The sequence below is a fragment of the Lagopus muta genome, chromosome 6 (genome assembly GCF_023343835.1).
Source record: "Lagopus muta isolate bLagMut1 chromosome 6, bLagMut1 primary, whole genome shotgun sequence".
In the NCBI taxonomy this organism is placed as follows: domain Eukaryota; kingdom Metazoa; phylum Chordata; class Aves; order Galliformes; family Phasianidae; genus Lagopus; species Lagopus muta.
The window spans coordinates 9419650-9433807 of NC_064438.1; the positions used below are offsets into that span (position 1 = coordinate 9419650).

General features: G+C 38.1%; 1 protein-coding gene across 4 annotated transcripts in view; it reads left to right on the plus strand.

Annotated features, from left to right (window-relative positions):
* Positions 1-14158, plus strand: part of DENND5A (DENN domain containing 5A) — a 59698-nt gene that overhangs the window by 16730 nt on the left and 28810 nt on the right. For all 4 annotated transcript variants that reach the window (XM_048948074.1, XM_048948076.1, XM_048948075.1 and 1 more), the window contains 3 exons: positions 57-166; positions 895-1555; positions 8278-8465. In XM_048948074.1, the coding sequence (XP_048804031.1) occupies positions 57-166; positions 895-1555; positions 8278-8465 (959 nt within the window). The remainder of the gene's footprint in view (positions 1-56; positions 167-894; positions 1556-8277; positions 8466-14158) is intronic.

Genomic DNA, 14158 nt, shown 5'->3' on the forward strand with positions numbered 1-14158 from the left:
CTCTTTGTTAAAAAGAGAATGATATATTTACGTCTTTATCTTTCTTCTACCTCCAGGGGAGAACTTTGATCAGACTCCGTTAAGACGCACATTTAAGTCCAAAGTTCTTGCTCGCTATCCTGAGAATGTTGAATGGAACCCTTTTGATCAGGATGCAGTGGGAATGGTCAGTATCACTTAATGGCTCTTGTTTTTAAGGCAAAAACCTACCTTGACGATTGAAGGCATTTGCTTTTCTTTTCCTTGACAAAAAAAAAAAAAAAAAGTTGCACTGCAAAGTCTATTATAGACTGGAAAAAAAAATACCATTAAATGCTATAAATTGTGCAGGCTCAAAAGATCTTTTTGTTTAATTGGGATATTCTTTAAAGGAAATTAAGTTTAAAATATGTAAACAATATGTCTCTAGGACAGTTTTTTGTTCTTTACAACTTTTTCTGTTACTAGAGAATTGGTGGAGAAATAAATTAGTCTGTGGTTGATGAATCTCCCTTGTGCATTATAGTACTGTTTAATGGAACATAGTGTAGTTTCTTATTTTAGACCAAAATTATTACTTTTCTTTGTCAATCTTCTGGTCTTAATGAAGAAAATACTTCATGAGAGTTTGAACTTTGTTGTTTTATTTTTATTGAGACTTGTAACAAAATGGTTACAGCCTTTAATAGAAACAGCATAAAGTCCTTTTGAAGTATTCCTTTAGTTTTTCTAATTTGGATCTGTATTATTGTATTGTACAGAGACTTACCACTTAGTGCAATTTTAATATGAAATGTGATGGCAGCTTGTGGGTTCTAAATTCTGTTTTGTCAAATTCTTCTAAAGTGGGGGGAGAGAAAAAAGTGTTAATATTATCTCCTCCTTCCCCCCTCCCCACTTTGTTTTTATTTACAGCTGTGTATGCCTAAAGGGCTTGCTTTCAAGACACAAGCAGATTCTAGAGAACCTCAGTTCCACTCTTTTATTATCACTCGTGAAGATGGCTCACGGACATTTGGATTTTCTCTCACGTTTTTTGAGGAAGTTACTAGCAAGCAGATCTGCAGTGCAATGCAGACATTGTATCATATGCACAATGCTGAATATGACATTCTTCATACTCCACCCACAAATGACAAAGATAGCTGCAGCAGCACTGGAGACTGCAACGGCACTTCTATTTCAAAGCTACAGCGCTTTAACTCGTATGACATTAGCAGAGACACGCTCTATGTCTCAAAGTGCATTTGTTTGATTACTCCGATGTCTTTCATGAAAGCTTGTAAGAAAGTACTCGAACAACTTCACCAAGCAGTGACTTCTCCTCAGCCACCACCTCTACCTTTAGAAAGCTACATCTACAATATTCTCTATGAGGTTCCTCTTCCTCCAGCAGGAAGGTCATTAAAATTTTCAGGAGTTTATGGACCAATTATATGCCAGAGGCCAAGCACCAATGAACTACCATTATTTGATTTCCCGGTTAAAGAAGTGTTTGAGTTGCTTGGAGTCGAAAATGTGGTTCAGCTCTTTACCTGTGCTCTCTTGGAATTTCAGATACTGCTTTATTCACAGCGTGAGTACTTCCTTTTTGTTCTCTTATCTAGTAGTTGTACTGGCATAAGGATTCTTCATTTCTGGAACGTTTGAAAAAAGCAAAATGGAAACAAAACAAAAGAAAACACAGAAACCAGAGTAGCTGCATTAAAGTGGCATTAGAGTGCTAATGCAGTAAGGCTAATCTATCTGCAAGTATTAATGTCAGGAAAAAATCTCAAATTACAGAGAACATTTCTTTGGTTCCTATTTCTAGGCACCTCAGTTTAAACCCTGGGGCTTTCACATAATCTCCTGCAGTCATGCACTGACTGTCCCGCTTATTGTTGTTTCTGGACGTGTTCTATTGTTAGACTAATATGCTTTTTCCCATGTAATTGCTTAGCAGAATTCTCCCTCCTATCTCTACCAAACTGTGTGTGCGTTCTGAGAAGAGGCATAGTAAACTTTGAAGGACTTTGAAGAATAATTCATAGTGCAAATATAAATTTATCTTTGAGTACCTGAAGTCACGTTTCAGTAGTAATTTTGAAATAAAATTACCTGAGAACGTTGTATTTGCCAGAATTTAAAATTTGATTTTCTTTTAAGGCCTGAAACAGTACTGCTGATGTCTTCTGCTGATGTCTTGTAGATAAAGCTTGAGATAAAGCTTGCTTTTAAGTGTGTAGGTGGAACTAAGCTGTATTAAAGTCTGTGAACACTGGGCTTTTTTTCCTCTAAATTCCGTAACTCTAAAACAATATATGTGGAATTACACCAGAAAATAATTTTTTCTACTTCTCTTTATCCTAACATTAGGACTGACAATTGGTGGTTTTGACCTAATGGTATGGATTAAAGTAGGTGGTTTGCATTTGAACACAGTTTTATAGTAGTGGCGAAGAAACCTAGAAGACCCTAAGCTGAATCCTGGGGTAGCCTATGGTGTTACTGAAGGCTGTTTTCAATATTTGCTGTCACTGAATTATGTGGAAAACAAATGTTAAATATTTTTTAAATATATCCTGCTGTTATTTACAAAATTCTTGAAGCATGAAATAAAGATGTTTGTGTGTGTTGAGATGTGTGCGTAAAGCCAAAGAACAATTCACTGCGTATGTGGATCAAGGTGTATAATTGTAGCAAGACTCAACAACTTATGTTGCATTTGTTGTGTAAATGTTAACTGCCAGAGAAAAACTATATCTTCATTCAAGTACAGTCAAAACCCCAACAAAAACAACCCCAAAAAACCCCAAACGAACAAAAAATCCAACAGTGTATGTAGGGAGTGTTTGTTTATGTGGGCACCTCTGTCTCACAGGCAGAAATTTTAACACAAACTCTTCCATCTGAAGATGGTGGTGAAGTTGGCCTGTAGTTGTGCTGGAGCTGTTATATGGCAGATGTGTACGAGTGCCTCTTCAGCTGAAAGCACAGCAAGAAGAGTAGTGCACATGTCACAACATTGGAACGGCATTCCCCGTATCTTTGCTAGAGTATCGCTTGCCCTGCGCTGGAACTCGGTGTGCTTGCAGACTCATCTTCTGTATTTTAGGTTCTGTTTCCAAGGTTATATTGATAGGCTCAACATGGTTGTCCCCTTTGGTTCTTTCCAAGTGTCTCATTAGTCATTAATTAACATAGCTTAAAAAAAAGCTCTGGGATGTGGATTTCTTGCTGGCACACACAAATGTGTGGAAATCGAGAGAGAGGACTTATTGAATGAAAGGCCAGTAGCCCTGGATCTGATCTTTATGACAGTTTTGTCTACTGCTCCCCGCCTTACCTTAAGTTTTGTCTTAGTTGGGCTTCTTTATGCCTTATTAGAAGTGTTGTTTCAGACTATCAAGTTTTCACTGGTAACTTTTGGCAGAAAAGGCCTTCTTGCAGTCAAAAAGTAACTTGAGTTATCTGTTAGACTTTTGGCCATCAGTTTTGGTGAAATCATGCCTTCTCAGTAACAGTAGCTGGAGTTTTTGAAACAGAAGCATATATTTTCTGAGAAATCAAATCTTAGGCTCTTTTTTTCTTGCTCTCTTGAAGCATTTTGCTAACACTGAGAACATCATTAAAGCTACTAGTGGATAATAACAAAAGTTAGCGAATACTGAAGGAGCTGCTAGCAGTCAAGTTCAAGACTTTTCTAAAATGCTTTTGATAAAGACTTAATTTTGTGAGATTGGGAAGTATTTTGAAATTCTAGAAAATAAATCTTTTCTTCCTGTAATCTCTTATGTATTTTCTAACCAAGATATTCTTTTTTCTTTTATGTGGCAGTGAAGTAGAAAATTGGTTTAGTAGAATGATTGCTTTCCTTGGTGCTTAGGAGAGTGTTATCAGTAGAAAAAATGACACACCTGACTGAGGTTCTCATTGCCTGTACCCTTACCAATTAGTTTCCTTCTTCTACTTTATTTTCTTTTTACTGGAATATTCTCCTAATACATTCTGTGTGGTTAACTAGCTTTTTTCTTTCTGATCGCAAGAAAGGGTACATTGCATGTAGATACAGGTGTGTTCAGCTCCAAGAGGAATTGAAAATTGCTTGAACTTTTGTAAAGAGTTTGCCGTTGTTCTTGCGTGAGCAGCAGTGTGAGGTCTAGGTTGTCTTTGTGAATATAAATGTTAATTTTTTTCATTGTCTTTTGGCTTTTCTAGATCTCATGGTGCTTAAAACTGTGGCAATTGAAACAGAATCCCTTCTTGTTCTTCTGGGTCAGATGAGATTGCTGCGTGTGTTGGATGGATTTAGGTTTAGAGCAGTATAAGCGGATTTCCTTGTGAGACTGACTTCTTCTCCCACCTTAAGTTTTCCTTGGAGGACTTTGGAGGCAGGTGCATTCATTTCTGAAACAAGTTCTGTAGTGCTTTCAGTTGCTGGCAGTCCTTGGAACAGGAATAACTTCACTTGGCAGTGAGCATGTTTTGCTTTGAGATTCCTTGGACATGTTTCTGAATTCATGCTTCTGGAAATTCTGCTTTTGTCCTACTGCACTGGCACAGCCTGTGTGTTTGGGACCAATATAAGCCAAACGTAGAGAATGAGTTCCTTGATATGGATGTTGACTTGGGAGAGTTGCCTCTCCCACTTTGGAATGCACTAGAGGAACTCGGGTGCTTGTGAGATGATGAACAACCTGAAGCTAGTGCTGAGCCATGGAATTTGGGCAGGAACACCAGAAGACAGTGGTGCTGAAGGGGAGCTTTAGCTGTGCCCTCACTAGATTACACTACAGGAGCTGGTTTGCATTCCTGCAGTTTGTGTTGCTGTTGCATCTGTGAGATGGATTTATTTCTTATCTCTATTATCCAGCACCTAGTGCTTGTCTGAACTCAGTGCATACTATTCAGAAAGCTGTGAAATCTGCTTGGAGGAGTCTTTTTTAAGCAGCTAAAAACAATAAAATGAGAAATATAATGCACCAATGCCACAGACGATCTTGCTCAGCTTTATTTTTCTGGATGTTTGCTGGCTGTTGCCATTATCAAGTGAAAGTTTATTTGATTGCTTTGGCTTTGAATTGTTCATCCCTTTTACTTCACTTGCTTTAAAATGATGTTCTCTGTGAATATTTAAGGTATTGGTTTAATTTCTTTGCATTACTAGTCTCATATTAGTTGACTCCAGAAAGACATTTTCTTATGTCTACAGTAATTTAGGAAATGGGCTGCTGCTTGATGCAGGCCTGAAAAAAGGTTCTGTGTTCTGTCAGACATAGAAGTGAACATGAATTAGAAGTCCTTTGATCCACTGCTTCTCCTTAGCACAATTCTCTCTTTCTTTGTTTAAATAAAAAGCCCAATTGAAAAATGCATGCATGCTTTATCTCAAGAGTCTGACATACTGAGTACCTCAGAAGAATTTTTTTGGAAAATGTTTCTTTAGAACTGTGCTTAAAGGGAGCTCTAGGTTCTGGCAATGCTTTATTCTGATGGCTCAACTGCATTGCATGTCACTTGTCTATAATGACTGCATACTGCAACATTTTACCTTCTGCTCCTCTTCAAGTTAAGAAGAGGTTGAATCTTGTTCAATAGCACATCCTTCTCGTTTATTCAGATACTTTCTGAAGATCTCTAAACTCATCTGTGGTAGTGCTCCTCCTTTGTAAGGGCAACTCTGCTTTAAAGTAACAGAATGGGACTGGTAAGGGGAATGGAAAAATTACTTGATAAATGTAGCAATATTTCACATTGAAGATTAGAAGGAGAAACTACTTCAGAATGTTTAACTGCTCAACTGTTTTCAGTTGGATGAAGTCAGAGGATTTGTGTAGGTCCTCATAGACATCTCTCTGGTAGGATGTGAGAAAGGATAGTTGAAATTATGGTTCTTAGGACTTCTTCCCTTCTCCTTTCTTTCCAGGTCCAAGATCTATTTCCTTCTTTTTCCTCAATTTGCTTGTCTGTTACAGATCAACAAAAATGTCTAGATGCTATAGACACAGGTAGTAAATAGCTTCAATAAAGCACTTTAAGAGGTATTTTACATGCAGCGATTGGCTGAAAGAGGAAATCACACCTAATCTGTGTTCTTAAAGCAAGTGCTCATGTTACTAAAAATAATAATAAGAAAAACAATGTGGATTTGCACCAGAAAAAATACTCTGGTTTCAAAAACAAGAGTGAGAGTAACACCGCTGCTGGAGCGCTTCTTTTTGTTTTTTTAAAGAAATAAATATTGAAATCCTTTGTAGTGCTCTGGTGCTACTTTTTCCTCTTTTTTCTTTCTTTTTACAAAACAAATGAAGCACCACACCCTCTCTGGATAGGTCTAACATAAGAAAACATCCAGGTTATTTTGCTTTATTTGCTTCTTGCCTTTGTCCGTTTGCCAACAGCTCTTGACGTACATAATGCCTAGAGAACGCTGGCTTGATGGAGAGAGAGAAGTTGTATTTAAATCAGCCAGCAGAATTAGACAGAGTGTTTTTGTGTAGTAGGAAAACACTGTTTCTATTCTGAGACTTGTCCTTTTGGGTAAACAAGCTGAACATGAACCAGCTGGAATCTTTGTGCATTTCTAGCTACTTTACAGTTTGACACTGGAGAAAATAGGGTACGGAATAGATTATTCTTCCCAAAGCTAATTGTTAATTCATCACTTCTTTGCAGTCAAGGCTGTGATTAAAGCTGTGAACTAATACATAACTGTTCAGGCAGGAATTGGTGTCCACGCAGAGTAGGGCGGTATTACTGGTGATGTTCATCAAGCTGTTCTCTAACACACTTCAGTCCAGGTATTTTATTTATGTATTTATTTTGTAGCAAGAACTTGCAACTGTTTTAACCATCCTAGCTCACTTTGATTTAAGGAGCTCTGCAGAGCACATCTGGTGTGAGGCGGTGACAGTAAGCTTTACACAGGCACCTTTTCCACTGCCGTAGTTTGATCTGAAAATGAAAATCAAAAGCCTGGATTACAGAATGATGACTGGCATTGGCAAAGCCTGCACTGAGTTCTTCAGGGTTTCCTCAGGGACTCTGCAGACTGCAGACTTTACGCATTTACTTTCTATTCTAACACAACTAATCACAAATGCCAGGAACTGTTTTTCTCTGAAGTGTTTGTTTAGAGCAGGTATTCTTTTTCATTTTCACTATGCAGCAGTGTAACAACTTCAGATATCTCAGCATCTGGACCTGTGTGTTCAAGTGTCTTCTGCAATTTTTTATTGTCCTTAATTTTATGAATGTGTTAGAAGACATTCCCCTCTGTCACAAAGACCTATGATGGATACTTATTTTTTCCTCTCTCCTATTTGCTCTGCCCCCACTTTCTGCCTGGAACTTGATATTATTGCAGTATCATGAGAAAGGCATCCTTTGTTTACAATTTGTACTGTATTTATAGCTTGACTGAAGATAAGAACTGTCATAGTCTTCTGAACTTGTTTTATGGTCTTTCCAGCCATGCTTGACTACAGCCAGGCTGCTCGACTGTATTGTGAATGTTTTAGTAGTTGTTTGTGTTAGAACACATGCTCTGAGTTCATCTGGTGTTGCCTCATTTACAGTGCATAGATATCAAACCCCATTAGAGATGATTCCATGGTATGAAAGAGGAGGAGGTTTTGGCCCAGCATACTGCAGTGTTAACTGCTCTAGACACCAGCTGCTGAACAAAAAAGATCTTTTGGTATGCATGGTGCACAGGTGCACTTAGCACTGCTGGGAAATTGTACAAGGAAATGAGTTATTTATATGTTGAATTGAGACTTTGGCCATATATTGCAAAGGATAAATGAAGCTGATCCCTTTTATTTTTTACAGTTATTTCAGTTCCACTGTTGGATTGGCTACTATACAGCATGCTTTATAGACTTTTAAACACTCTTTTAAAAAGCGTTTATCTGAGAGATACCAGATGCATTGGTTTTCGTCCAAGGCTTCCATAGAAAGCCATAAGCACAGAGAAACTAAAATACTTCCACTGTATTTCTTAACCAATTACAATACAGATTCCAGACTCGGAATGGTGTTCCTGTTTGTAACCCTGGTTTAGGTAGTGTAGAGTGACTTAATGGGTGCAAAGACTTAATTTGCTCATTTCTGCATGACTTGTAGAATTGACCTACTTTGTGGTGCTGTTTCAGCAGAATGTGCTTAGGTGCACAAGTGTAGGCTTCCATTAAAAATGCTGCTCAGCTAACACCAGGTTCTGTGGTTTCTGTTTTAAAGCCAGTTCTCATTTCTTTAATTCAGGTTCATTTACTTAAATATGTTTGTGAAATTTTTTTTCTTGCTCTTTTTCAGATTATCAGAGACTGATGACTGTGGCAGAGACCATTACAGCACTAATGTTTCCATTTCAGTGGCAGCATGTGTATGTTCCTATCCTTCCTGCATCGCTCCTTCACTTTCTAGATGCTCCTGTCCCTTATCTGATGGGCTTGCACTCCAATGGACTGGATGACAGGTCTAAGCTGGAGCTTCCTCAAGAGGTGAGAGGAACTTGGATCAATTCATTAAATATTGTACGTAATAATGAGAGAAGTGAAGGATGAGCCAAAATATTGGTGTTAACCGTAACAGCCATTTTGAAATTCTAGCTGGTGATGATTTGGCATAGATCTTATTTCATTTTTTTGCAGCTGCTAGAGCAAACCAATGAAATTGATTTAAAACAAAAAAACAAAAAAACCCCACCTTGTTTTGAAATTACATTTCCTGTTAAAGTGAGACTGGAGTTCTGCATGTGTTTTTGCTGTGAGGTTACAGAAAGAATGTTTTTCTGGTGGAAAAAGAACTTTGCCCTGTTGTGCTAGAAAATGCAGGAAAGTGCAGTGTGACCTTACTGGCTATGGACGAAAGGCCATGCTGCTTCTGTGATGCACTGTTCTCAGTGCTGTGCTGTGCTGAAGCTGGTTGTTAGCTGTGTAGGATTAAGTTGGGTTTCTCTCTGCTGCACTTTTGAGTTGGATTGTCTTACCTGGATCCAGCTGCTCATGTGTCTGCACCAAAACTACTTTGGTTTTTCCTTTGAATGTAAAATTCAGTCTGCAGCAAAATGTTGACATCTATTTAATTCAATTGGTTTTAACTGAGATAATGCTCAGGAAGTTCTTCCTTGTAGTGTGGAGATAATGCTCAGGAAGTTCTTCCTTGTAGTGTGTCTGTGTTAACGACAGCCATTGTATAAATGAAGCAAATGGTTTGTGAAGGTTCTGCTACTCAAACATGAGGCTGGGAATACATTAAAGCCACTTAAAGGTTATTTTTATTTATTATATCCTATTTCACAAATATTCATTTTAAGGACTTGCCAGGAGAGACCTTAAGAGGATCAAGGGGCTGGGAGTGGGTGTGCGCTACCTGAGATAGCAAAGAAAGTTCCTACAGGAGCTGGTAACCGCCTGTGGGAAGCACGACAGGTGCCTGCAAGGCTGTACTATCAGTCATCGGAATGACTTTTCTCATAAAGTATCACTGAATGGCTTATTTGCTTCAGTAAATAGCAAATGATGAATGCTGCAGTATAATTTTCCTGTCTGTTGTGAAGGAGCTGGACAGCTCCATCAAAGAGCCCTGTGGAAACCTTGTACTAGGAGAATTGTCAGCAACGGAGATCTGGCCCCTGCTAGAGCCTGCTTACTTGCTAGTGCAGGCATAACTTCACAGGGAATGGGCTGAGTAAGTTATGGAAAACCTGCTTGAAAAATCCTGCTAGTGCCTATAATCTGCCTCTTTATCTGGTTGTCTGTTTGCTTCTGTTGTCATTTGAATTACTGGAAAAGCAGAAGTGTAGAAGACAGGAGATTTTTCAGTGGTGGGTGTTACTTTCTTTTCCCCTTTTTGTTTCATTATCAGACAGTGCTGCAACATAGCATGACATAAACTTCTTAAAAAAGCTGTGTGAGATTAAAGACTAGATATTTCTGTGAGCTTCCAGTCTGGTCACCATGCCAACATTGCTCTTTTTACTCAAATCCATATGCTGGTGGTTTTCATTTGTTTTTCCTGGCAAGTTCAAAAGAAAATTTATTTTCAGATTGTTGTTTTCCTATTAAAATTCAAGTCTTTATAAATATCTTAATTTCTTTTTCTCCTTCACTTTTTGTACTGGCATAGTATCAGAGTAATGTATGTTCTTGCAATGAAAACACTATTGTTTTTGTTTACTGCATTTTTACAAAACTTTGAATGTGGCTGGTGTATTTTTATACAGGATAGCTGATCAAGTGGAATGCATGCTAATATACACCATGGTTGTTTTTGTTCTTGTAGAAAGATTCTCATTAGACTGCTGTCCTTTTGCAATGAGAAAATTTTCTCTTTTTGAAATGGGTCTAACACTTCCCAGGTATCTAATCCAATTTAAAATATTAAAAATTAAATGAAAGTAGTATTTAAACAATCACCTGGCACCACAATTTAAATTTAGTTTTACTGGTTGTCTTTTACTAAGGTAGAGAAGTAGATTTTTTTGACAGTATCTCACTGAGACCAGGATTGTCTGGGAGGGGGAGGACACTCAGGGCCTAGGATATCAGCAGGAGTGTGCCTGTGTGATGGAATTTATTGCAGAATGCAGACTGGTCCTTCTGAAGCCTGTCTTTGGGAGCTAGCTCTGACAGTTCTGTGTAAGGCTTTGTTTGAAAAAGTCACTGCTGAGTGAGGTTTCTTGGTAACTGGTGAAGTCTTTAGTGCTGTGGGTTGTGTTGTGGTTTAATCCTGCAGGTGGTTGAGCACCACGTGGTTATTTGCTCACTCACTCTTTCCCAGTGAGATGGGGGAGAGAATTGGAAAAGACAAAGTGGAGCTCATGGGTTGAGTTAAAGCTGTTTACTAAGATAGACAAAAGGAGAAGGATATTACAAATGATAGTACATACAAATATGAATGAATGTATATATATGAATTTGTGTAAGAAGTGATACACAAGCAATTTCTCACCACTTCCTGACCGATGCCCAGCTAGCCCTTGAGCAGTGGAAGAGAGCAAGACGAGCTCCCACCTCCTTCAATGCTACTTCTGCTTCATATCGTATGGTATGGAATATCCTTTCGGTCAGTTTAAGTCAGCTGTCCTAATTCTGTCTCCTGCCAGCTCTCAAGGCCCTTTGGTGCAAATGACCTTGGCTCTATACAACACTGCTTAGCAGGAAACAATAAACATCAGTGTGTTATCAACACAGTTTTTCTCCTAGAACCAAATCAGAGCATCATAGCAAACATTCTGAAAAGAACAATTCCATCCCATCTGAAATGAAGGCATTGAGAAAGTAGCTGTGGTGTGCAAATGGGTTTGAACATGTACTGGAGACTTCAGAGATACCTAAGTAGTTACCTTGTACAGACTTTACTACCTAAGAGGAAAACTAGACTGGGAAGAACAAGAGCTCACTGTCGGTGAGATTTTCATTGCATTTATTTCAAAAAGCAAAACAAAAAAAGGTCAGCTGTATTAATGAAAAGTAAACATGCCATCTAAAATGCAAGTCAGAATCCCAAGAACATGCTGGTTTCACTAAGTGGATCTACTGATATCAGTAATTTGATGAGCTAGCTTTAATATACTTAGAACTGCTAATTACAGGTTCATCTCAAAGATATTTTGCATTATGGTTAAGCCTTCAGGTAAGATCACTTTCACTTAAAGAGCCAGATGAGCTCTGCACAAAATTCCTGATGGAGGATCTAACATGGAATACACTTTACAAAATCACAGAATCACAGGGGTTGGAAGGGACCTCAAAAGATTGAATCCAGTGTCCCTGCGAAAGCAAGTATGTCATCATACGACCTTAGAAGAAGGCAGATATGTTCTATTATATGTACTTAAATACAAATTTATCATCAGAAATAGAAGTGATAGTACTACTTAATATTGCTCATCTCCAAAGCTTGGAGTCCATGTGATACTACATGAAATTTTTGGGGTTATATGAGGAACTCAGTTTCCAAGACCTGCCTCAAGGTTCCTGATTTGTAGACACAGTAAGTATCAGAATCTTCATCACTTACTAGAAAGGATGTATAAAGAGCCATTCTGTGTTCTAACTTACTCTAAGTCCTGGGGAAAAAGTGCTTTGGGCTTTGTCTTGAAACTGCATAAACAGCATCACTGTTGCTAACCCACTTGATGGGTAGGACTGCTGCTATAAAAGCAGGATCTAATTTAGACAAAGAATAGGGAATCAAGCTTTGATAGAAAATCTGGTTAATGCCTCTCAGTTGAAGAGCATCGTGGAAGAATGTAATATTGCTATCTGACATAGCAAGGATGATATTTGTATTGTGTTTTAAGCTAAAATATTTTTACAATGGTTGAAAATATGGTCTATGCTAACTGTCAGGTTTGGACTAAGTCTTCCACACGTATGCCAGAAAACTTGATTTGGTTTGCTTGCGGTGGCAGTCTTCCATGCTGTGGTCACAACTGATGCTTTAAGGAATGCTTTACCTTGGCAGTGTGGAAACTGTATCTTAGAAGTTGATGCTTTGTCAGATGATGAATAAATTCTTCAGCAAAGTAATTATATTAGTACAAAATGCAAGTTTGTATTACTGGTTGGTGAATTCATCGAAGTTCATCAATGACTTGAAGACCCTTACTTCCTATGGCCTTGTAAGATTGTTAAGAGATTAGAGACTGGTGTATGTCAGTGAAACATGACACTTAAAAGCTAAGCTTGTTCTCATTTATGTTGTTGCTTTTGCTGAAAGCTTTTTCTCTGTGCACGAGCATCCTTGTGGTTTCTCTGGTGGCTGCATCAGAGGCCTATAAAGAACTCAGAAAAGAAGTTCAGGGCCATGGGAGAAGCAGTGCTAGACCAAGATGTTGCAGAAATCAAAGAAGAAGGCAAGAACACAGCTATTTCAGATGTTGCTAGCAAAATGTGGTTCGTGTATCAGTAAAATTGATCAGAAGGGAGGTTAAACTAGCAGTCTTGCAGATTATAAACTAGATACTACAGTAAGACTATTTTTGATGTGCCTTTGAATTTCCTTTTAAAGAAATTTTTGCAAAGATACAGCAACGTACTTTTAACATGCAAGTTAATTTGTGCTGTTTCATGCTGTTGAATGTGCATCTTTTCCCTAATGCATGTGGATGGTGGAAAGTGAGATTATTTTGAGTCTAAATAAACAATGCTAAATCTTCCAGCACTCATTAAATCAAACAAGTAGTATCTAGTTTAAAAAGCTCTTTTTTAATGAAGTGCTCCGAAGGATGTTGGGCAATAATGCTTTCTTTTAGACAATTTGGAAGACTCTAAAAAGCTAACATCTATTTTTCTGTTAATGTAAGACAGTATGTATTCTCAGTATTCTTATTTCAACAATTGAAAGGTGAAATAGAATGCTAAATCTGGATAATTTGTGCTTTTAAATTATTACTTGTTTATTCTAGAAGAAAAGCCTCTTTTTCCTCCCAATGCCTGATTGTGATAATTATTTTGACAGATAATCACCACTTTGTATGCATTTTGATGCTATCTGCTGCTATGGTAGATCCTTGATAATACTGCTTGAAATCTGTTTATTGACAGATTTCAGTTTGCACTGCAGTCTGTACTGCTGTGTTAAGGAGCTACTTGAGTTAAATTCGTGCTTCTGAAACATGCAGCTGTTAAGTTGTTGTACATCACAAATTCTGATTTGGTGTGAAGATCAGTAGCACTGAGAAGGAATGGAGAAGGTCACCATTTGCTTACAGGAATTCTTTAGAATGTAGGACTACTGTAAACTACTTTCTACAAGCCATCTCTGTGTGTATGTGTTAGCATACATGTTTCATGTGTTTTAAGTGAAGTGGGTGGTTATTTACAAGGATGAGACCTAACACAGAGAGGCAGTGTGTGCTGTAGAAATGCTGTTGCTGAATGGCTTTTGATCCCTCAGTGCTACATTCAAACAGAAAACCTAACTCTGAGTCATGTTTCAGCTTGACTATTTAGGAGGCAATCCAAAAACCTGTATGCAACTTGTAGTCTGAGCACCTGTGCTGGGCAGAGTTTGAGTGGGGGTGATTGTGCAGTCAGAACTGACTGTTCTGTATTGTACTCAGCTTATGTCACCAGTATTAATGTTTAGAATATATTTTCTCTCTGGGATGCCAGTGGGACACAGGGACTAAACTCACTGTTTAGTGAATAAGCAGTTCCTCTTCAGATGTCTTTTTGAGAGAGCC